The 22,695-nt window shown below is 48.4% G+C and overlaps 1 protein-coding gene across 3 annotated transcripts in view; it reads right to left on the minus strand.

Moving 5' to 3' along the window:
- Window positions 1–22,695, minus strand: part of RILPL1 (Rab interacting lysosomal protein like 1) — a 42,958-nt gene that overhangs the window by 8,397 nt on the left and 11,866 nt on the right. For all 3 annotated transcript variants that reach the window (XM_013970618.2, XM_005691359.3, XM_013970619.2), the window contains exons 3-6: window positions 17,492–17,610; window positions 16,608–16,829; window positions 4,268–4,440; window positions 1,751–1,843 (exon numbers count right to left, since the gene is read on the minus strand). In XM_013970618.2, the coding sequence (XP_013826072.2) occupies window positions 1,751–1,843; window positions 4,268–4,440; window positions 16,608–16,829; window positions 17,492–17,610 (607 nt within the window). The remainder of the gene's footprint in view (window positions 1–1,750; window positions 1,844–4,267; window positions 4,441–16,607; window positions 16,830–17,491; window positions 17,611–22,695) is intronic.

Below are 22,695 nucleotides of genomic sequence, written 5' to 3' on the forward strand. Positions count from 1 at the left end.
AAGGCCAAGAAACCAAAACATAAAACAGAAGCAATATTGTAACAAATTCAGTAAAGATTTTTAAAATAGCCCACATGAAAAAAAAATCTTCAAAAAAAAAAGACTGTACTTCCAATGCAGGAGGTGTGGGCTCAATCCTTGGTCAGGGAACTAGGACCCCATACGCTGCCCAGCTCAATCAAAAACCAAACCAAATAAAACCAAACAAAGACTAAAAGCAGAAGGTCCAGCACTTACACACACTTTGCATTCCCTTCCCATCCCCCAACGCTGAGGCTTAAGTCAATTCACAGGGTAAGAACTAGTCGAGGATTTTCAAACATAAATTGGCTTTAAAGTTTGAGGCATCCAAGTAACACCCCAATTCTCCTCACCAAACATCCCAGCTAGCTTTCCAACCCAGGCCACTCGCTTTCACAAAGCTTCTACCAGGGTTTGTGTGGAAGAGCTGAGGCCTCTTTTACAATAAGTTGTAAGGCTGAGCGCCAGGAAGACCCTCTTAGGGGAGAACAGGAGGCCACAAGACAACTGGGAGTGGGAGGCCCTCCTGCAGTTTAAAATGGGAGCTCTGGGCCGGGTGCATGGGTTTGAACCCTGACTCTGCCTCTTATTAGCTGCATGACCCTGGGCAGGTGACTGACTTCAGTGCCTCAGTTTCCTTAATTGTAAAATGGGAATGACAATGCCCCCACCTCACAGGGCTACTGGAAAAGACCCTGATGCTGGGAAAGACTGAGGACAGAAGGAGAAGGGGGAGACAGAGAACGAGATGGTTGGATGGCATCACTGATTCAATGGACATGAGTTTGAGCAAACTCTGGAAGATAGTGAAGGACAGGGAAGCCTGGCGTGCTGCAGTCCATGGGGTCGCAAAAAGTTGGACATGACTAAGCGACTGAACAATAACACAGGGCTATGGTGGGGACTCAATCTGCTGGGACAGTACTGGGCACATAGTACATTCTTAGTAGATATTAGCACATAGTAGGTTCTTAGTAGATATTAGCTAATGAGACTAGAGCTTTAACCCTTTATCTGAAGGGTTGCAGGGGTCAATGAACCAAAAACTGTTTGCAAAATTGTATGATTTCCTCCCCCAACCTCTCCAGGAAATGGTCTGCAACCTCTCATCTGAGTCTCAAAGGAGTCTTTTGATGCGAGGATCCCTGAAGTAGCTTTAAGTCTAGTTGAGGGCAATGACTAGGTTGCTCTTTTTCTTGTGTGTTCCCCACAGCAACCAGGACCTGCCTCTGCGTGTATTATGCACCAATGAATACTTAATAGAGAGATGGAGGGACAGATAAAGTCATCACAGAAAAGCATAGATAGGGTGGACCTGCGGCCATTCGGACATCTCAGAGCTGGGGTTTCAAGCCCTTAAGGCGCACAAAACTTCCCCACCACGCAGTATTTGCTGTCTTCAGAGACGTGCCTCACCTGATACACTCAAGCAAGCCCTGAGCGTTAGCCATAGGTCCCAGCCCTTTCCTGCCCTCTCAGCCTTCCCCAAACCTCTCTGCCCAGGGACTAACCCCCATCCCCCTAGGAGGAACTCAGCCTTCAAGTTACAGAGGTGAATGCCAAGTCAAGGGCTAGGCCCAAAGTGCCCCAGGATTAGGTCCATCTCGGCAGAAGGTGGTTAGTGACAAGCCCCAGCCTGGAGCAGGTGCCCAGGAGAAGTGAGAGGCTGTATGAACCACCAGCTCAGCCGCCAACGAGCAGCTCCAGACACCGGAAGCGCAGCACTTACAGTCGCTTGATCCCAGACTCGGGCTGGGGAGACATTCTCGGGTGGGCAATGGGTGGAGGTTGGGGTATTTGATTATCCTCTTCGATTTCTTCACTGGAAGGAGAGACATGAGGTTAGAGAGTCAAGAATCCCATGAAAGCTGAAATATTCCAAGGGCACTGTCTGGTGGTCTGAGAGGGCACATACTTTTACAAGGGAGTGATAATAAGGGACCCAGGAGGACAACAGTCGCCTTTGCCCCACAAGCTCTCTGCCTCAGGGGCTGGCTTCTGGAATGGCCAGTTAAGAGGAAGTATATGTCCTAGAGGCAATGCACATAGGTGTCTGCAGGCCCTTTGGCCCAGTGGGCCATGCATGAGAAATTTCAGGAAGGTACCCACATCTCTATTTTAAGTTTACTTTGGAGCGTCTAGCCAAATAGAATGATTTCCTATTTCCTGTTCTTGCCAAATGTTTCCTTGTCTCCACGCCTTTGTGATTCATTCTGCCTTGAATATGCCACCCACAACATCTCCCATATCTAAGAAGTACTCTGTCCTTTAGAGAAGGCCCAGTTCAAACGCCACCTCCTCCATGAAGCCTTCCTGATTTCCAACCCATCCCCAGGCCAGAAGAGATTTCTCTCTTCTTCAAGCAGCCAGCGCACACACTGCCATAAAGCTTTCTTACGTGGCAGACTCGCAGTGGGTTTTCAATAAGCACGTATGGCACTGTATTTTCTCTGATGTCTTATCTTCCCTACAAGGGCAGGGACCACATTGGTCCTTCCTTCCAGTTTTCTATTCAACAGGCACTTGTGCACCTACTCTGGGCTAGGCTGCATCCTGAGTGCTGGGAACTTAGTTATGAACAAGACAAGTAAGGTTTCTGGTGCCATGATGGTGCAGTCTGGTGTGGAAACAGACAATAAAACCAGCATGTTCCTGAACAGAAGAATGTGAAATGGTGAAAAAAGCCATGAAGAAAGTAAAACTGAGGGGGGTGTGGGACTTCCCTGGTGGTGCAGTGAGTAAGAATCCACCTGCCAGAGCAGGAGGACATGGGCTGACCCCTGGTCAGGGAAGATGCCACAGGCTGTGGAGCACTAAGCCCGCACGAGGGCCTGAGAGCCAAAAGTACTGAAGCCTGTGCTCCACAAGGAGAAGCCTGAGCACCACTGCAATGAGGAGTAGCCCCTGCTTGTTGCAACTGGAGAAAGCCTGCACAAATCAATGACGACACAGCACAGCCAAAAAAAAAGCAAAACCGAGCAAAATGACAGACTGTGACAAGGACAGAACACTCCTTTGAAGGGCTGGCAATGGTGAAGGAAGGCCTCTCTCAGGACGTGACACCTGACCCAAACCCCGAGTGACCAGGAGCCAACTATGGGAAGAGTCATGCGGAAGGTTTTTCCAGCTGCAGGAGCAGCATGTGCAAAGGTCCTGAAGTGACCTGAACCGAGCAAGGTGTGCTTTGTGGAACCAATAGAAGGGCAATGTGTACAAAGCTGGGGCTTCCCAGGTGGTGCTAGTGGTAAAGAACCCACCTGCCAATGCAGGAAACATGAGACATGGGTTCGATCCCTGGGTCGGGAAGATCTCCTGGAGAAGGGAACGACAACCCACTCCAGCATTCCTGCCTGGAGAATCCCATGGATAGAGGAGCCTGGCGGGCTACAGTCCACAGGGTCACACAGACTTGGACACGACTGAGCGACTAAGCACGTGTACAAAGCTGAACGAGTATGAGGTGGCATGATGTGAGATAGTTGTTTAAGTCGGGAAAGTGCTGTGCATAGAACTTTCCAGGAGAATGGGAATGTTTTTCTTCACTGTTCAATATGTGGCCGTCAGCCACAAGTGCTGATGGAACACCTGAAATGTGGTGAGTGCCACTGAGGAATTGAATTTTACATTTTACTTAAGTTTAATGTGTTGAAATAGCCACACATGGCTAGTGGCTACTGTGTGTGCAAGGACTTCATTGATCACAGAAGAACTAAATGATCAAAAATATTAGGCTGGGTAGCTCCATCATCTCTGTTATTTTTTTCTCCTTTTTATCCCCCACCATCTCTTAACTGTAATTCCCAAATCCAAACAGCTCTAAAAACCCAAATTCGCTTTTTCGGTCATTCATTTGGTGGCAAACTCTGAAATGAAAGCTCGTGAGGCTGTTTATCATCTTGACTGATCCCATTGATTCTGTGTGAATGTTCACATCTTTTGCTGCAAAAATATTCTTGTGTTTGATTTGGGGGGAGCCACCCCAGCACTCACATGCAGTATAAGATCATAAGGTAATACAGTATTTATAATATTCCTTTCTAAATGCTGGGAAAGTTCTGAATTATAAGAGGAATCTGAGCCCCAGAGTTTCAGAAAGGAATTCTGAGTTGGTATGTAAGCGCTTCAGGCCAGCGATGATGCCCACAACGAACACAGGTGCAGCCCTTGTCTTCCAGGTGTGAATTTGTCCCCAGACTCCGAACAACCTCAGAACGGAGCCAGCCTGGGAGCTGCGCGGCACACTCACCTCTTATAGTATGCCAGCTCTTCTTGCAACAAAAACACCTTCGACTTGAGCTCGTTCCTTTCATGTAGCACGTCCCGCAGCTCCTGCAGTGTGAACCGGGGGCGGTTGGGGTCCTTGAGATCCATGGCCGCCTTCTCCGCCTCGGAGACACACTCTTCTCCGCCCAGCTCCGCCTGGAGGGGGCAGAGAGGCTGCTAATGAATTCCTGGCCACAGCCACTAGCACCCACTCTGCATCCTGCCGGAGCCTGAATTTCCCACCCTCCCCAGGGCCTGAGCAGCTTGCCGAGGGCGCTATTTTAAGAACTTGCGGGCGGCCTCTGCTCACGTTCTGTGCAGTCAGCATTCATCCCTCGGGAGAGCACAGCCACAATGGCCACCTGCGCGCTGTTTGCCTTCTCAATACCCAGACCCACAGTCCCGTTGCCTCCCCAATTGACTCAGGGTTTTAATTACAAGTAACATTAAAAGGTGTCAGAGGAAAAGAAACTCAATGCTCCCCCAGTGCCACCATCCTCTTAAGTCTGCCTGGTTTCCCTTTCCCATGTTCTTGCTTCCTTTTCTAACCAATTGGCATATTCAGTCCTGTCTGACTCTTTGCAACCCCATGGACTCTAGACTGCCAGGCTCCTCCGTCCATGGAATTACCCAGGCAAGAATACTGGAGTGGGTTGCCATTTCCTCCTCCAGGGGATCTTGCCATCCCGGCAATCAAACCCCAGCATATTGCATCTCCTCTTGTGTCCACTGCGCCACCTAGGAAGCCCTTTCTAATGGAGGGTATTGCTAATTTGGTCAAAGTTACTGGAATCAGATCCAGTGTGCAATTCTCTATTCCTTTTTCCTTTGATAAGAAGTTGTACGCAGTTTCCTATTTGTTACTGGCCTTCTGGTTAAGCCCACTCCTCCCCAGGGGTGGTGGAGATCTATTTGCTGGTGTTCCGTCGAAGCCCTGGTAGGGGTGGAGGTGGGAGGTCAACGTCACAGCTGACGCAGGGCATTTACTTCTCTTCCATGTGGGTCACACAGATGGATCCTAGTCTAAGTTTCCAGACCCAAAACCCATACTCCTGCTCTCTTCCACAGCAAGGAGTTTTGTTGTTTTTTTTTTCTAATTGTGATAAAAATCAACTTAACATAAAATCTCCATTTTAAAATGCACAATTCAGGGATTTCCCTAGCAGTCCAGGGGTTAAGCTTCTGCACTCTCAGTGCAGGGGGCCCAGGTTCAATCCCTGGTTGGAGAACTAAGATCCTACATACCACTTGGCATGGCCAAAAATTAAAAAGAAAATAAAACTCAATATAAAAAATCAAAACCCTAGTAAAAATAAAACACACAATTCCATGGTGTTAGATGGCACAGTGGTAAAGAATCTGCCTGCCAATGTAGGAGCAGGAGACACAGATTCAATCCCTGGGTCGGGACGGTCTCCTGGAGCAGGAAACAGCAACCCACTCCAGTATTCTTGCCTGGAGAATTCCATGGAGAGCGGAGCCCGGCGGGCTACAGTCCATGGGGTCACAAAGAGTCGGAGGTGACTGAGCATGCACGCATGTAGCCATTCATGGTGCAGTGTAACCACTTCTGACTAATTTCAAAACATTTTCCAGGGGAAACTCCACACCCATCAGCAGTCCCCCTTCCCCCCAGCCTCTGGCAACCACCATCTGCTTTCTGTTTCTCTATGAGTCTGCCTTTTCTGGACATTTTCTAGCAATGGAATCATATGTGGCTTTTGGTGACTGGTTTCTTTCACTCAAGTTTTCAAGGTCCATCTACATTGCAGCCCGTGTCAGCGCGTCATTCCTTTTCATTGATAAATAATATTCCGCTGAGTGAATAGACCACATTTTGTTTATCCTTTTATCCACTGATGGACATCTGAGTTGTTTCTACCTTTTGGCTATTGTGAACAATGTTGCCATGAACATCTGTGTGCGAAGATTTGTTTGAATACCTCAGTTCCTTGGGGTATACATCTGGGAGTGGAATTGCTGGGTCATACGGTGAGTCTATGTTTAACTTCTGGAGGAACTGCCAAACTGTTTTCCACAGTGGCTGCCCCCTTTTACATTCCTCTAAGTCTCCACATCCTTGCCAACATTTTTTTCTTTTTTTGATAGCAAGGAAGTTTTTGCAAGCTTTCCAGGTCCAAGCTGGCCATATCGGCACGTGGCTCACACTCTACAGGCAGTGTACGATTTGACAGCCTCGCGTTGCCAATGTCCCATGATCATCCAGAAGGAGTGGACAAAAGCTTAGGACAACAGGTGGAAAGCTTTGGACCGAGGGAAAGGGATTGAAATACAGAACTGGCTCCTCCCCAACCAAAACCCCACAGAAGCACAAGGAGAAAGGGACTCCAGCCTAGATGGGCCAGGTGGCTGAAGGGCTACAGGAGGCAGAGCTGAGATGCCTCACGTCCGGAGAGTCAGGGACGTGCTGTTCTGGGAGAGGACAGTTGAAAGGAGACACCACCCACCAGAGATCAGGTGACGGCAGAGCCACCCGGCAGGCGTGGGATGGGAAGCGGGTCTGAGCCAGAGTCGGCGCCGAGCAGGGGCAGCAGGGGAGGGGTCTGGAGGCAGAGGGAAACAAACCTGGCACACGCCGCCCACCCAAGCCGGCTGGGCAGCGGAGCGGGGCCCCTTCCTGCCCAAGAATTGGGGAGAAGACGGGGGATTAACATGCCAGGAAGGCACTCTACGGTGGTCGCTGATGCCACACCTTCAAAGGACTGTGTTCTCAGGGTACATCTTCAATGGTTTGTTTTTTGTTTTGTTTTTTTTTGCTGTACCACTGGCATGTGGGATCTTAGCTCCCCAACTAGGGATCGAACCTGTGCCCCTGGCATTGGAAGCATGGAGTCTTAACCACTGGACCACCAGGGAAGTCCATCTTCAGTGTTTAACTCCCTCTGCAGAGCCTCTGGGGCCGCACCTTGGACCACCTGATGACCATACATTCAGACAGTATCCTCTACCCAAGATCACGTAGAACAAATGCTTAATACACAGCAAGCACTCACTAATGCCAGTTCTCTTCTCTTCCTCTGCCCAGGTTAACCACAGAGCATCCTCGGGGGTGTGTGTGTGTGTGTGTGTGTCTGTGTGTCTGTGTCTGTGTGTGTGTCTGTGTGTGTCTGTGTGTGTGTGTGTGTGTCTGTGTTAGTCGCTCAGTTATTTCCAACTCTTTGCAACCCCATGGACTGTAGCCTGCCAGGCTCCTCTGTCCATGGACTTTCCAGGCAAGAAGACAGGAGTGCATTGCCATTCCCTTCTCCAGGGGATCTTCCCAACCCAGGGATCAAACCCAGGTCTAATATTCACCTACTATGACTGAGCACCAACTTTGTGCCTGCTGGTCACTGAGCTAATGAGACGAATCAGACAGGTGGAGGTGGAGGAAAGATACACACAAATAGAAATTTATAAGATAATATAGTGAAAGGTGCAAGGACATCAGTTCTGAGGAGGACCACAGAAGATGTTACTGCAGATGTGATCTCTGGGCACAGGGTCTGGAGGGAGCGTAGGAGTTCACCAAGAACTCTGGGCCCACCCCAGTGGCTCCACTTCCACCCCACCCCCCTTTTATTTGATTCTGTGTTCTAAAACTCCTTTGAAGTAGTTGCCAATTGTTTTAGATCAGGAGATTTCACATTAAAGTTTGGGTTTCGGGCTTCCTTTTGGGGAAAAAGATTGGAAAACTAGGTCACACGGAGTCTACATGGCAACACTGGGCTGGTGCTGCGTAGCAGCTACGTCCTTTTAGGTGCTATTTCCATGGCTGCACACTCACGTCCCCTTTTCCCTTCTCTGCCTAGATGCCATATGTGTTAAAGGCTGTAGACAGAAATCTCAGGCGCACACTCCCTTCCAGCCCCTCCTTCTTCAAACAACCCAGGCTCTTACACTCACTGGGCGAGTCCCCTGCCTCTTTCTGTCTCTGGGAAGTGCCAGCTGACAGATGACCACATGCCTGGGGAAGACATAAAGCCCTTCAGGAGGGTTCCCAACCCCTCACTTTCCCAGAGGGCTCTGGGCAAGCTGCCTGCTCCTTTCCGGCCCCCTGTTTCCCCATCGAGCCCTAAAAACCCCATTAATATTTCCAAGGGCTCTTCCCACGCCTACATCAGGCATTCCTATGAATACAGGCTTTCAAGGTATGGTAGTTCCCTGCTCACCTCCATGGGTTGTCCTCACCCAAGACACCAAAGGGCTTGCTCAGAACCTGAGTTCTTTATCTCTGGCAAAAAGACAGTTCTTTTATCAGAGGAGCAACCTGATCCCCTTAGAGCTTGAGGGATGCCGAGACATGTGTGGAAAAAAAAGTCCTGATTTCTGGGACTGCTGCCTGGAAGTGCAGAAGAGGATGAGACTGGGGCTTCAGCTTTTCCGGAGGCCACCAGGCACTGCTACAGTGCCCTGGGCAGCCCAGTCCTCGAGAGACATGGCCAAGGCTCTTCCCAACATGGCAATCGGGTCAATCAGCAGTGAGCCTTCTAGACTTACTCCATGAGGGCCCACAGAGGCGGCTCGGGTTATCGTTGATTGTCTGTGGTCCCCTAAGGCTCTCTGCGCACAGCTTGAGGGAGATGCCTGAGGCCCCAGGTACTCCCCAGGGGGGCTGAAGACACCAGCCGACAAGTGGCCCCTGGGGCCTATTCAGAGGCCTTAGGGAGACAATACCCTCCATCAGAGCCCTCCATCCTGAGGCCTGGCCCCCGGGCATGCTCCCCTCACCCCACCAACTGCCTGGGTCTAGCAAGATCACTTCCTGTGCCCCCAAGGCCCCTGGAACATACTCCTGAGCAGCCCTGGCCCAGCAGTGGGGAATGACTGCTCTGGTCACCCTTGGTAGCTCCGGGCTACCATGGATAAATTCAGTGCCCCAAACCCTGGTTCACAGGCCAGCCATCAGGCCCCTCTCTGCTTTTCCTGTATACTTCAAAACAAACAAACAACTAGAAACAGACTCACAGGCTAAGAAAAGGAACTTAGAGCTACCAGGGTGGGAAGGATGAGGGGAAGGGATAGTTAGGGAGTCTGGGATCAACATGTACACTCTGCTAAATTTAACATGGATAACCAACAAGGACCTACTGTGTACCACAGGGAACTTTGCCCTGTGTCATGTGGCAGCCTGAATAGGAGGGGAGTTTGGGGGAGAATGGATACATGTATAGGTATGGCTGAGTCACTTTACTGTGTACCTGACACTATCACAACATTGTCAATCAGCTGTACTCCATAAAACAAACAAACAAAACCCCCCCCCACTTACTAAGAAGTCAGAACTTAAAAGGCGGAGACCCTGACATCAAGGAGGTACTATTCACTTTAAATTTTCTTACTGGTTTTATATAAACTCCTTTAGACAAGAAGCCGACTTCATTTTCTTAAGGGTTTATATGTCCAACTGTCAAAGGCAGGACAACCATCAATTAGACTGTGAGAAGCTGGATGAGCTAGAAAACATGCTGAGTAGGAAGGTAGTCAGGATCACATGGTGCATGAGTCCATTTCAACGAAATGTCCAGAAGAGGCAAATCCACAGAAACAGAAAGTAAATGAGTGGTTGCCAGGGGCTGGGGGAGGGAGGTGGGGAGTGACTGCTAATGTGTAGGGGGTTTCCTTCTGGGCTGATGGAAATGTTCTAAATAGTGGTGACAATCACACAATAGAGTGAATATATTTAATACTAAAAACCACTGACCTGGGGGCTTCCCAGGAAGTCCCGTGGATAAGACCCTTCTGGGACTTCCCTGCTGGTCCAATGGCTAAGACCATGAGCTCCCAATGCAAGGGACCTGGGTTTGATCCCTGGTCAGGGAACTAGATCCCACATGCTGCAACTAAGGCCCTGTACAGCCAAATAAATAAATATTATTATATTTTTAAAGACTTTGTGCTTCTAATGCAGCAGGTGTGGGTTTGATCCCTGGATGGAACTAAGATTCCACATGGCACAGCCAAAAAATAAAAAAATTTATCTGTACACTTTAAATGGATGGATTGCATACCATGTGAATTACATCTCAATAAATATGTTATAAAAATATACAAAGAGACCTGCCTACTGGAGATCACACTGAAATGACAGCGATCACATCTCAGAAAGAATCATATGAATCAAGAGGCAATGTTAAGAACAGATTCCTCTAGGCACATACCCAGAGAAAACCACAATTCAAAAAGATACATGCACCCCAGTGTTCACTGCAGCACTCTTTACAATAGCCAGGACATGGAAGCAACCTAAATGTCCATCAACACAGGAATGGATAAAGATGTGTTACATATACACAAGAGAATATTACTCAGCCATAAAAAGGAATGAAACAGGTCATTTGTAGAGATGTGGATGGAACTAGTGTCTCTCATACAGAGTTAAGTAAGACAGAAAGAGAAAAACAAATATCGTATATTAGCACATACATGTAGACTCTAGAAAAATGGTACAGATGATCTTATTTGTAAAGCAGAAATGGAGACACAGAGAACAAATGTGTGGATACCGAGGGGGATGGGGTGGAGTTTGGGATGAATTGGGAAATTGGGATTGACATATATGCACTATTGATACTATGTAAATAGATAAATAAGAACACACTGTATGGCTCAATGCTCTGTGGTGACCTAAATGGGAAGGAAATTTAAAAAAGGAGGGGTGGGTGGAATACATGTATACACATAGCTGGTTCACCCTGCTATACAGCAGAGACTAACCTAATATTATAAAGCAACTATACTCCAATAAGGGTTTCCCCTATGGCTCAGCTGGTAAAGAATCCGCCTGCAATGCGGGAGACCTGGGTTCGATCCCTGGGTTGGAAGATACCCTGGAGGAGGGCATGGCAACCCACTCCAGTATTCTTGCCTGGAGAATCCACATGGACAGAGGAGCCTGGCAGGCTATAGTCCATGGGGTCACAAAGAGCTGGACACAACTGAGCGATTAAGCACAGCATGGTACATACTCTGATAAAAGTTTTAAAAAAAAAGAGAATGGATTCTTCCCCGACTCTGGATCCCTGCATAGCTCCCATCTTCCCTCACTGATCTGGTGCCAGGACTAACTACCACCCCAGCCTCACCCTGCACAGTCTCTAGTCTGGCTTATGCTGTTCCTCTTGCCCCACATTCCATCCCCGGACATCCTACCCAGCCCACAGACCCTTCTCAAGGCCTTGAAGCCCTGCATGGCCGTCTCCTCTCCACTCCGAATTCACTGTGCCCTTCTCTGATCACCACCCTCTATCCAGCCACGCTAACTTTTTTTATATTGGAGTATGATTGCTTTACAATATTGTGTTGGTTTCTGCTGTACAATGAAGTGGATCAGCTGTTTGTATACATACAACCCCTCCCTCCTGGACCGCTCTCCCAGCATCCCCATCCCACCCATCTAGGTCACCACAGAGCACCGAGCTGAGCTCCTTGGGCTATGCAGCAGCTTCCCACCAGCTATCTGTTTTACACATGGTAGTGTATATATGTCAATCCTCATCTCCCGATTTGTACCCCCCTCCCCTTCCCCCACCCTGTGCCGACATGTCTGTTCTCTACCTCTGTGTCTCTATTCTTGCCTTGGAAATAGGTTCATCTGTCCATTTTTCTAGATTCCACATATATGCGTTAATATATGATATTTGTTTTCTCTTTCTGACTTACTTTGCTCTGCATGACAGATTCTAGGTCCATCCATGTCTCTACAAATGACCCCATTTTGTTCCTTTTAGTGCCAGCCATGCTAACTTTTAGATCTACCGAATCAAGTCAAGTTCATGTCCCTCATTTGTCAGATAAGAACCTATTACCAAAGAGATGGACGGGCCCCAAGTCACACAGCAGCAGGTGACAAAGCCACCACTTCCTGCAGCTTCCCTGTTTGAGTGACAAGCATCCTGAACACCACTCAGCTCCAAGGGATGGTGTCAAGCCCCCAGAAGACGCCCTGAGTTCAGGAACAGACGCTGCAGAGAAGCTTAGTGGGTTAGTCATAACTGCTAATGGATTTTACTCCTGTTTCTGCCCCACCTCCATGGAGCCAGAAAGGAAACTGAAACCTACTGGCAGCCAGGCCAAGGAGTGTGAAGTGTCCTTGTCCGAAAGAGATCTGGAGCAGGGCTCAGAGTCTTGTGGCTAGGGGTGATGTCCTCAGGACCCAGGTTTGGACCAGCCAGAGACACAGCCTGAGCTCCCATGGGGCTCAGGAGGCTGAAAGGGGTACCCAGGGGAGGTAGGAGGGAGTGACCACCCCAAGCTTCGCCTGCTGGCTCCTCCCCTCCATCCCAAGGCTATCAGCTTGGTCCAGCCCCCCCCTTTCTTGCCTGGATTACTGCAAAGGGCTCCCGACAGCCATGGCTGCCATCGTCTCCTTGCTCAACTGTCCTCCATATAAACTCAGAGCTGATCCTGCCACTCCCCTGCTGAAACCCTGTGAAAGAATCCACATCCTTCACTGCTCAGAGTTTTGTGTGTGGCATTCTTAACCCTGACTCTCTGACACTGACAACAGCAGCTGTCCTGCCTGGCCTGCACATCTCTGGGCTGAGTCACGGCAGTTTTCCTCTGGAGAAACTCCTCTTTCCTACTCTCCGTGCATGCGGCTTAGATTGGTACCATCATGGATAGCTATGTGCTCAGAAATGGACAACATGTATAATCTAGACCTCAGACCACAATGATTGATTTAGGTGAGGTCATGAGAAGGTTCCTGAGACTTTTGATGAGAATTTGAGAAAGAAGCAATTTCTTTCCACTGGGGTTGCAAAGCTGGTTGAGTACTAGGGGCCACTATAAGGCAAGAGGCTGCTTGAGAATGACACCAACACAGAGAGAAGGGCTGAAACAAATTCCTGCCAGCGTCATCAGGGCACCTGGAACCAGCTATACCTAAAGCCATCATTAACTCAAAGCTTTTACTTACACAGTCCCAAATTCCTTTTTTTTTTTTTTTAATCCTTGAACCATTTTAAGTTAAGCTCTTGTCACCTGTAGCCAAAAGAAGATTCTACTCCAGTTTCCCTTTTAAGACTTCTCTCTCTTCCTCCCTATCTATATCTCAGAGGTTCTTGTCCTTCAAAGAACCTAGGAGTGTATGGCCCAAATTCACAAGATACTTAATGACTTTGCTGGGACTTGAGCCAGCCTGATGGAAAGCTCATCTACTTTACCTCCCTCACCTGGAACCCAAGAGACCAGCACAGTGCCTGCAAACTGGAAAGTCAAAAAATACATACTGGAAGAAATGGGAAGCTCTGAGCTTTTCTCTAACAGTTCATTACACTTCTCTGAAACAGTATATCCATTTTCTGCATCTGTCTATTAACATCTTAGCATTATTATCACTGACATTCAGCTGAAGCAACAGCTGGTCCATGAAACTCCATGCCACCCCCATCAGGATTAACTGCCCCATCTCTATGTTCCTGGAATATCCTAGCGGCACATCTACGTGGGAGATACCTTTGGTGCCCTGGGTCACATACTGGGCCCACCCAGATTTCCGCTGCAGCTGTGGTGTGGTTCCATTCATGTGGACAGAGCCCTACCTCAAGCACACACCAGATGTCTTTCCATTTTTTTTTTTTTTAAATATTTACTTCATTTATTTATGTGGCTGCACTGGGTGTTAGTTGCCACATGTGGGATCTTAGTTGCAGCATGCAGGATCTAGTTCCCTGAGCAGGGATCAAACTCAGGCCCCCTGGATTGGGAGCTTGGAATCTTAGCCACTGGACCACCAGGGAAGTGCCCTGTCTTTCCATTTCCCCCCGTTTCTGCTCCACAAGTTCTGCCTGGGAGTACTGGGAGGGATAACACCCCTGGGGACCCCACCTCCCCTTAGTAACTGGGGACAGGCATTTGTAGATCACTGCTCTAGGACTTTCTCCTCCAGAAAGACTGTTCTGGGAGGTCTTCTCTGAGGTCCCAGAGGGACTGAGCTTCCCCGTGGCGACCTCAGTGACACACCCTCAAATTCCCTTTTCCTCCTTCCCTGTTGCAGTTCTCTGGTCTTTGCGATCAATCACCTCCCCAGTTAACCTCTTGCCCACATTTCTCTTCTCAAGCTCTGCCTCGAGGGAACCAGACTGAGACAGCTTCTTAGTGCAAAGACACTCCCGTCCCACCTTGAGTGTGGCTGCTGGGGTCCAAGACTTTCTCCTGCACTGGGCTGTAAGCTCCTCAAACCTCCACAGTGCCCAGCACAGTGCTTGCAGATAAAAGCCAAACTCCACTCTGTAGCACTGGCCCCTGCCAACCTCTCTGACTTCATTCAGACCCTCTCCCTCCCCGTCAGCTTGCACACCAGCCATCCTGACCTTCTTTTTTTTTTTTGGCTGCGCCATGTGGTATGTGGGCTCTTACTTCCCTGACCAGGGATTGAACCCTTGCCCCCTGCATTTGAAGGGCAGAGTCCTAACCACTGGACCACCAGGGAAGTCCCTCACCCTTTCTTTCTCATTCTTCCTTGACTGCACTGCAATTTCCCCTGCCACAGGGCCTTTGTATAGCCACCAGCCTTCACCTAGTTCACTCTCATTCTTTCCATCCCCTCCTTGGCAAAGCCTTTTTGACTCCCTCAAACTATCACGGTAATAATAACAGCTAACACTCTCAATGAACTAACTCATTTAATTCTCATAATAGCAATCTAGAGTAAGTACTCTTATTAGTATTCCCTTTTTTTTTGGCCAAACCATGTGACTTATAAGATCTCAGTTTCCTGAGCGGGAATTGAACTCAGGCCACTGCAATGAAAGTGCCAAATCCTAACCACAAGGCCACCCAGGAACTCCCTAGTATTCCCATTTTAGAGGTGAGAAAACTGAGATGCAAAGAGGCTAAATAATTGCGGAATAGAGTAGATATGAACCGAAGCAGACTGGCTCTAGAGTCCATGCAGTTGGGGCATTCTGGCACTGTGGCTCTCCTTTAACATAAATCGCTGGTTTGCCTTTTGGGATATAATTCACATACCGTAAAATCCACTCTTTTGAAGTATAAAAATCAGAATACATTTAGTGCATTCAAGGCTGTGCAACTATCACCATTATCTAATTCCAGAAACATTTCCATCGCCCTCAAAAGAAACCCTGTACCCATTAGAAGTCACACCTCATTCTCCCCTCTCCCAGTCTCTGCAACCATCAGTCTTCCTTCTCTCTCTATGGATTTGCCTATTCTGGACATTTCAAACAAATGACTCATACACCATGTGGCCTTTTGTCTGGCTACTTTCACTTAGCATGTTTCTGAGGCTCATCCGAATTGCAGCATGTCTCAGTACTCCATTCCTTTTTATGGCTGAATACTATTCCACGATCTGGACAGACCATGTTTTGTTCATCTAGTCACCAGCTGATGGACATGTAGGTGGTTTCCACCTTTTGGCTGTTGAGACTAGAGCTGCTATGGACACATGTGTACAGGTCTTTCTAAAACTATATCCCTTTATTCGGCTGTGTTGGGTCTCAGACGCAGCACACGGGCTTCTTTAGTTGTGGCACACGGGCTCCAGAGCACACAGGCTCAGTAGTTGCAGCACACAGGTTTAGATGCCCTGTGGTGTGCGGAACCTCAATCCCCTGACCAGGGATCGATCCCTGCATTATCTCCTGCATTGGAAGGCATTCTCCCAACCACTGGACCGTCAGGGAAATCCTGGTGTACAAGCCTTTAGGTGGACACAAATCTTCAGTTTTCCTGGACGTATACCTAGAAGTAGAACTGCTGGGTCATATGGTATATTAGGGCTTCTCAGGGGGCTCAGTGAGTAAAGAACCTGCCTGCAATTGCAGGAGAGGCAGGAAGCGCAGGCTCAACCGCTAGGCCGGAAAGATCCCCTAGAGGAGGGCATGGCAACCCACTCCAGTATTCTTGCCTGGAGAATCCCAAGGACAGAAAAGCCTGGCGAGCTACAGTTCATAGGGTCGCAAACAGTCAGACACAACTGAAGCGACAGCAGGCATACATGCATGGTATATTATGTGATTATCTGTCTAATGTCTGTCTCTCATACTGGCTGTAAGCCCCATGTGGACAGGAACCAGGTCTCCATTTCATTCCCCCTGCCTACAACATAGTCAATAATTATTTGAATGAATGAATGAACAGCAGATGCCCAGTAACCACTAGCGAGCTAGATATCCTGGGCTAGAATGCTGGGAGTCCTGGGTTCCAGGCGCAGCACTACCTCTGCCCAGCTGTGTGTCTCCTGGCCAGAAGCTGGCTCTCTCTTGGCCTCCCATTTCCCTCAAGTGTATTGGCGAAAGCAAGGCAGCCTGGCCCACCTCGAGCCAGCATACAGAGATCAGCTTCCCACTCACCACAGGCTCCTCCTCTCCATTTTGGTTGAGTTCGCCTTGCAGCCTCTCTCGCAGCTTCCCAAGTTCCGCCCGCAGGCTGCCCATCTCCTGCTCCTTGGTTTGCAGATCTGCCTCCAGTTCTACCTTCTGTTCAATCAGAGCCTTCCCCTGGGCCTCTACCACTGTGACACGATGCCGGAGGTCGTGGTTGATTTTCATCAGCCGGGTCTGCTGCTGCTGCAGCTGTAGAGAGAGGAAGCCCATTGGACGAGGCTGCCACATACAGTAGCTTATGTTGTGCACTGAACAAGGGCAAACCGTCTACAGGCATGCCATTTATACTGTACATGCTTTGATTTGCTTGAAATTTGTTCACATTCTTACAACTCTGTTGATGCCAGAGATGGGCAGTTTATATATTTACTATGATAATTTTATGACAGGTGGAAGATAAGTATCTTGTTAGTATATTATGACAATTTCCCAACAGATGGAAGTAACACGCCTTGAGAAAGTGGTGTCTTTTTTAAATTTAAGCAGAGACAAAGTATAGGTTTTGGAGGGGCCGGGACAATGCCAGGGCATGAAAGGGGTGAACTGGAGGAAGCCTCAGCATCAGAAAAAGGCTGACCAGGCCCTGGAAATTCCTCAGTGTGTGTCAACAGTCAGGTCACTGGGCATTGCCACATTCCTTCCTACTGTTCCAGTGAAGACTTGGCTGAGGGGCCTACCCATGGTGACTGTTTCAGGGCTGGGCCCACCAAGCCACGGGCAGGATCCCTACATCATGGAGCCCATGGAGTGAGACCAAGCGGAAGAAGGGGAGCTTTCGGAGGGGAGGATGGAGTCCCTTGCTGGTACCTACCGGCCAGGGGTGGACATGGCAAGTGGGGCTCAGCACTTACCGCCTCAACATCCTCATTCTTCAGCCCCAGCTCCCGATCCTTGGCACGGATCTCATCTCGCTGTTTGTCCACCACCTCCTTCAGCTTCTTCATCACCTGCCGCTCCCGCTCTGACATGCCTAGAGAGGGGCGAGAGGGACCAGCAGGTGAGTCTGCTTCCCTCCCCTACTTAAACCGTCGGCAGGGATTTCCCTGGTGGTCCAGTGGCTAAGACTCTGCACTCCCAATGCTGGTGGCGTGGGTTGGATCCCTGGTCAAGGAACTAGATCTCACATTTCCATTTCGCAGCAAAGAATTTGCATGCTGCAACTAAGACCTGGAACAGCTAAATAAATAAATATTTTTAACATGTTCATAGCAGCGTTATTTGTAATAGCCCCAAACTGGAAACTGCCAAAATGTCCATCAATAGTAGGATGAATAGATAAATCTTGAGAGTAACAGTTAATGGAATGCTACAAGCAGTGGAAACCAGCGACTACCAGCTCCATCTGAAACTGATAAAGTCAGTTATTTCTCCAGACGCTCTCTGCTCCTCAAAGGATACTCTTCAGCTGGAGTCCTGACTGTCAGGCCCCCAGACTGCTGATGGGGAATCACAGGGCCATCTGAGGGTTCTGGGCACTGGGTATCCCTCTCTCAAAACTCCTGGGCAACTGCTGTGAGGCGGGACCTGGGCCTGGGGTAGTGGAACAAGAAGCCATGACTAACATTTCCAGAAAAACCACACCTTAGACACAATGCAAGAGCGAGTGTGTGTGTGTGTGTGTGTGTGTGTGTGTGTGTGTGTGTGTATCTCTGTCTGTGTAGGGGAGCGGGGGCTAAAATCAGGTGCAGGCAGTCTGTGAAAAAGCCACAAAAACGTTTGCTGTCTGCTCTGTGAGCCCCCATCCTGCAAAGCCCCGGGGCAGGAGTATCAGGGGCTTAGCTCAATCAATTTAATCCTTGGCGGGGCACATTCCACTCAGGAGAAATCAGATGAGTAGAACTCAAGTGGGATGGGGGCAGGGAAGCACGAGGTCCAGAGAAAGGAAATCTGTATTTGGGACCCACCTACATCTGAGTTCCCCAACCAGGGACTGAACTTAGGCCACCAGAGTGAAAGCAGCTTGTCCTTAACCACTGGACCACCAGGGAATTCCCAAAGGAAGGATTTCTCCTTTTTGGCCACACTGCATGGCTTGCAGGATCTCAGTTCCCAGGCTGGGGACTGAACCCGGGCCATGGCAGTGAAGGTCCAGAATCCTAACCACCAGCCACCAGGGAACTCGCCATCCATCACCTTCATGGGTGTTGGTGGCTGTAGGATAGAGCAGTCAGAGAACAAATGGTCAAGGGCTGGGAGTCCGGGGCTAGCTTACTTGGACTCATTCGCAGCTGACCTGGTGCCTGTTTTCTTGCAAATGGGGGTCATGGGGTGGCTCCATCTGGGGGACTCTTGTGAGGCTGCGTCTGTTAATCCACGTGAAGTACTCACAGCAGGCCTGGCACAGTGAGTGTCTCCAAGAGTCATTTTATCTATGAAGTACTCACAATAGGCCTGGCACAGTGAGTGTCTCCAAGAGTCATTTTATCTATGAAAGAGAAACACCGGTTCTCCCTGCTCCAAACGCTCTGCTAAGACAGAGTCCAAGAGTGCTGGAGAAGTGGTTTAAAAAACTAAAAGGTTAAGTGTTTTGAAGAGATTCACAGACATAGGTAAAAGCCGGGAGTCGTGTTGTTACTCCCTCAGTCGTGTCCAACTTTTTGTGACCCCGTGGACTGTGGCCCACCAGACTCCTCTGCCCATGGGATTTCCCAGGCAAGAATACTGGAGTGGGTTGTCATTTCCTTCTCCAGGAGATCTTCCCAACCCAGGGATCCAACCTATGTCTCCTGTGCCTGCTGCCTTGGTAAAGGATTCTTTACCATCTGAGAAATTATTTAAGTCATCCAGCAATTCAAGACTCTGGGAGCTAAATTAACAAGACATTCAGGGGACTTCCCTGGTTCTCTAGTGGCTAAGACTCCATATTCCCAATGCAGGGGGCCTGGGTTCGATCCCTGGTCAAGGAACTAGATCCTACATGCCACAACTAAAGATCCTGCATGCTGCAATGAATATCGAAGATCCCAAATGCGGAAACTAAGACCCAGTGCACCCAAATAAATAAGTAAATAAAAATATTTAAAAAAAGAAAGTGCACCCTTGTGCCTAAGGGCAGGGAGACTCTTGGGTGTAACTTACACTCCAGAGCTCGCTGCCCTGCACGGACTTTATTTGGATTCCTCCTTTCCCTGTCCTGATCCCTCCACTTTCCCCAATAGTCTTGTCTACGGGGTACTTCCTTAATAAGTCACCTGCAGAGGAACATCCTCGTCTCAGGGTCTCCTTATAGAAGATGCTGATATAAACAGAGCTTAGCTCATTCTATCCTCAGAATACTTTACAAAGTAGGAATCCTGCTGTTCCCACTATACAGTTGAAACTGTGGTGCACAGTAGTTAGTGAACTTACACAAGGTCACACAGCTGATGAGCGGCACCACCGGGATTCAGAATTCAGGCATTGTTCAGGATTCTAGACAGCGTATTAAAAAGCAGAGACATCACTTTGTCAACAAAGGTCCATCTAGTCAATGCTATGGTTTTTCCAGTAGTCATGTATGGATGTGAGAGTTGGACCATAAAGAAGGCTGAGCACCGAAGAAGTGATGCTTTCAAACTGTGGTGCTGGACAAGACTCTTGAGAGTCCCTTGGACTTCAAGGGGATCAAACCAGTCAATCCTAAAGGAAAACAACCCTGAACATTCATTGGAAGGACTGATGTTGAAGATGAAGCTCCAATACTTGGGTCACCTGATGCGAAGGTCCAACTCGTTGGAAAAGACTCTGATGCTGGGAAAGATTGAAAGCAAAAGGAGAAGGGGGCTGCAGAGGATGAGATGGTTAGATAGCATCACTGACTTAATGACGTGAATTTGAGCAAACTCTGGGAGACAGCGGAGGACACAGGAGCCTGGTGTGCTGTAGTCCATGGGGTCACAAAGAGTCAGACACGACTTAGCAACTGAACAACGACAACCAGGATTGAAACTCAGGTAGCCTGGCTCCAGGTTCCACACTCTTGCAACCACTTTATCACCCCTCAAACTGCTGTATGTAAAATACACATCAGCCATCAACGGATGGGTGGATCCACAAAGTGTGGTCTATCCATACAATGGGATATTATTCTGCATTAAAAAGGAAGTAAATTCTGACACATACAACACGGATGAAAGTCAAGGACATTTACGCTCAGTGAAGTAAACCAGTCGCAAAAAGACAGATATTGCATGATTCAACTTCTGTGAGATACCTGGAGTAGTCAAAATTATAGAGACAGAAAGTAGAATGCCAGTTGCCAGGGGCTAGGGGAGGGAGCAATGGAGAGTTATCATTTAACAGGACAGAGTTTTAGATCTGCAAGACGAGACGAGCTCTGGAGTTCTGGCTGCACAATGCGAAGGTACTAGACCTAGCTGAATTGTATACTGGGTAAGATGGTTAAGATGGTAAATATTATGTGCAGATTACTACAACAAAACATAAATAAGACTTTCCTGGTGGTGCAGTGGATAAGAATCCATTTGCCAATGCAGGGGACACAGACTCAATCCCTGGTCTGGGAAGATCCCACCTGCCACGGAGTAACTAAGCCCGCGTCCCACAACTACTTACTGAGCCCAAGCTCTAGGGGCCTGCAAGCCACAACTACTGAGCCGGCATTCCTAGAGCCTGTGCTCCGCAACAAGAGTAGCCCCCATTCAGAGCAACTAGAGAAAGCCTTAGCGCAGCACTGAAGACCCAGCGCAGTCAAAAATAAATAAATAAAAATAAAACATATATGTATATTGGAGAGGGAAATGGCAACCCACTCCAGTACTCTTGCCTGGAAAATCCTTTGGACAGAGGAGCCGGGTGGGCTACAGTCCATGGGGTCACAAAGAGTCGGACACGATTTTGCAACTAAACATCGACAACAACATATAATATAACATTATATATAAATAAATAAGCTACCAAATTTCAAAGACTTAATATGAAAAATATGCAAAATATCCTATGATAATTATTTATTGATTTGGGTGCATCATGCAGTTTGCAGGATCTTGGTTCCCTGACTAGTACTGAACCTAGACCCTTGGCAGTGAAAGCGTGGAGTCCTAAGCACTGGACCACCTCGGAATTCCTCTACTGATGATTTTTTTAAATTGATTACATGTTGAAGGATGATACCTTGGACCTATTGGTTTAGATAAAAATATTAATAGAATTACTTTCACCTTTTTACTTTTTGGTTTAAATAAAAATATTAATAGAATTACTTTCACCTTTTTACTTTTTTAAATGCCACCCCTAGAAAAATTATAATCATATCTGTGACTTGCCTACATTTTTTGGTAAAAGGTAAAAGATGTTCATGATTCAAAGAGTAACCAGAATATTGCCTTATATATATATTTTTGAACAGTGCTGTTCTCAGCTTCCCTTCAGAAAATGGCTAAGTGGTCAGTCTTCAGCCTCTCCTAGTGACAAGAGTTGTTTGTCCAGAGCCCAGGAGTTTTTCTCCAGAGGCCTGAGCACAGTTTTGCACCCCCGCCCCCCAGTCCCATCGCTTCCATATCTGTAATTCATCTCAGCATGTGCTAACTAGTAGTTTCCAAGTGCTGACGGGACGGTTTCCAAATACAAGAGGCAGCGAAGTGCCTTTTCATCTGGAGACTTTCGGGGAGCTGGAGAGAAGAGACTGAGGGGTGCTCTGAGCCCAGCGCCCAGTATCAATGGCTGGGCAAGCGGCACTGTTCCAGGCAGGGTGGGCTCTTATTTTTGTTTTGTTTTTCCTTCTTAATGATTTTATTTATTCATTTATTTGGGCTGTGCTGGGTCTCCTGGCTGTGTGGGCTTTTCTCTAGTAGCAGGGAGCAGGGGTTCCTCTCCAGCTGCGGTGCTTGGGCTTCTCACTGCGGCGGCTTCTCTTGCTGCAGAGCATGGGCTTCGGCAGTCTCAGGGCACGAGCTCAGCAGCTCAGTTGCAGCTCCCAGGCTCTAAAGCACAGGCTCAGCAGCTGTGGCTTAGTTGCTCCACAGCATGTGGGATCCTCCTGGATCAGGGATGGAACCTGCGTCTCCTAAATTGGTAGGTGGATGCTTTATCCCTGAGCCGACAGGGAAGCCCTCTT

Source organism: Capra hircus, chromosome 17 (assembly GCF_001704415.2).
Source record: "Capra hircus breed San Clemente chromosome 17, ASM170441v1, whole genome shotgun sequence".
In the NCBI taxonomy this organism is placed as follows: domain Eukaryota; kingdom Metazoa; phylum Chordata; class Mammalia; order Artiodactyla; family Bovidae; genus Capra; species Capra hircus.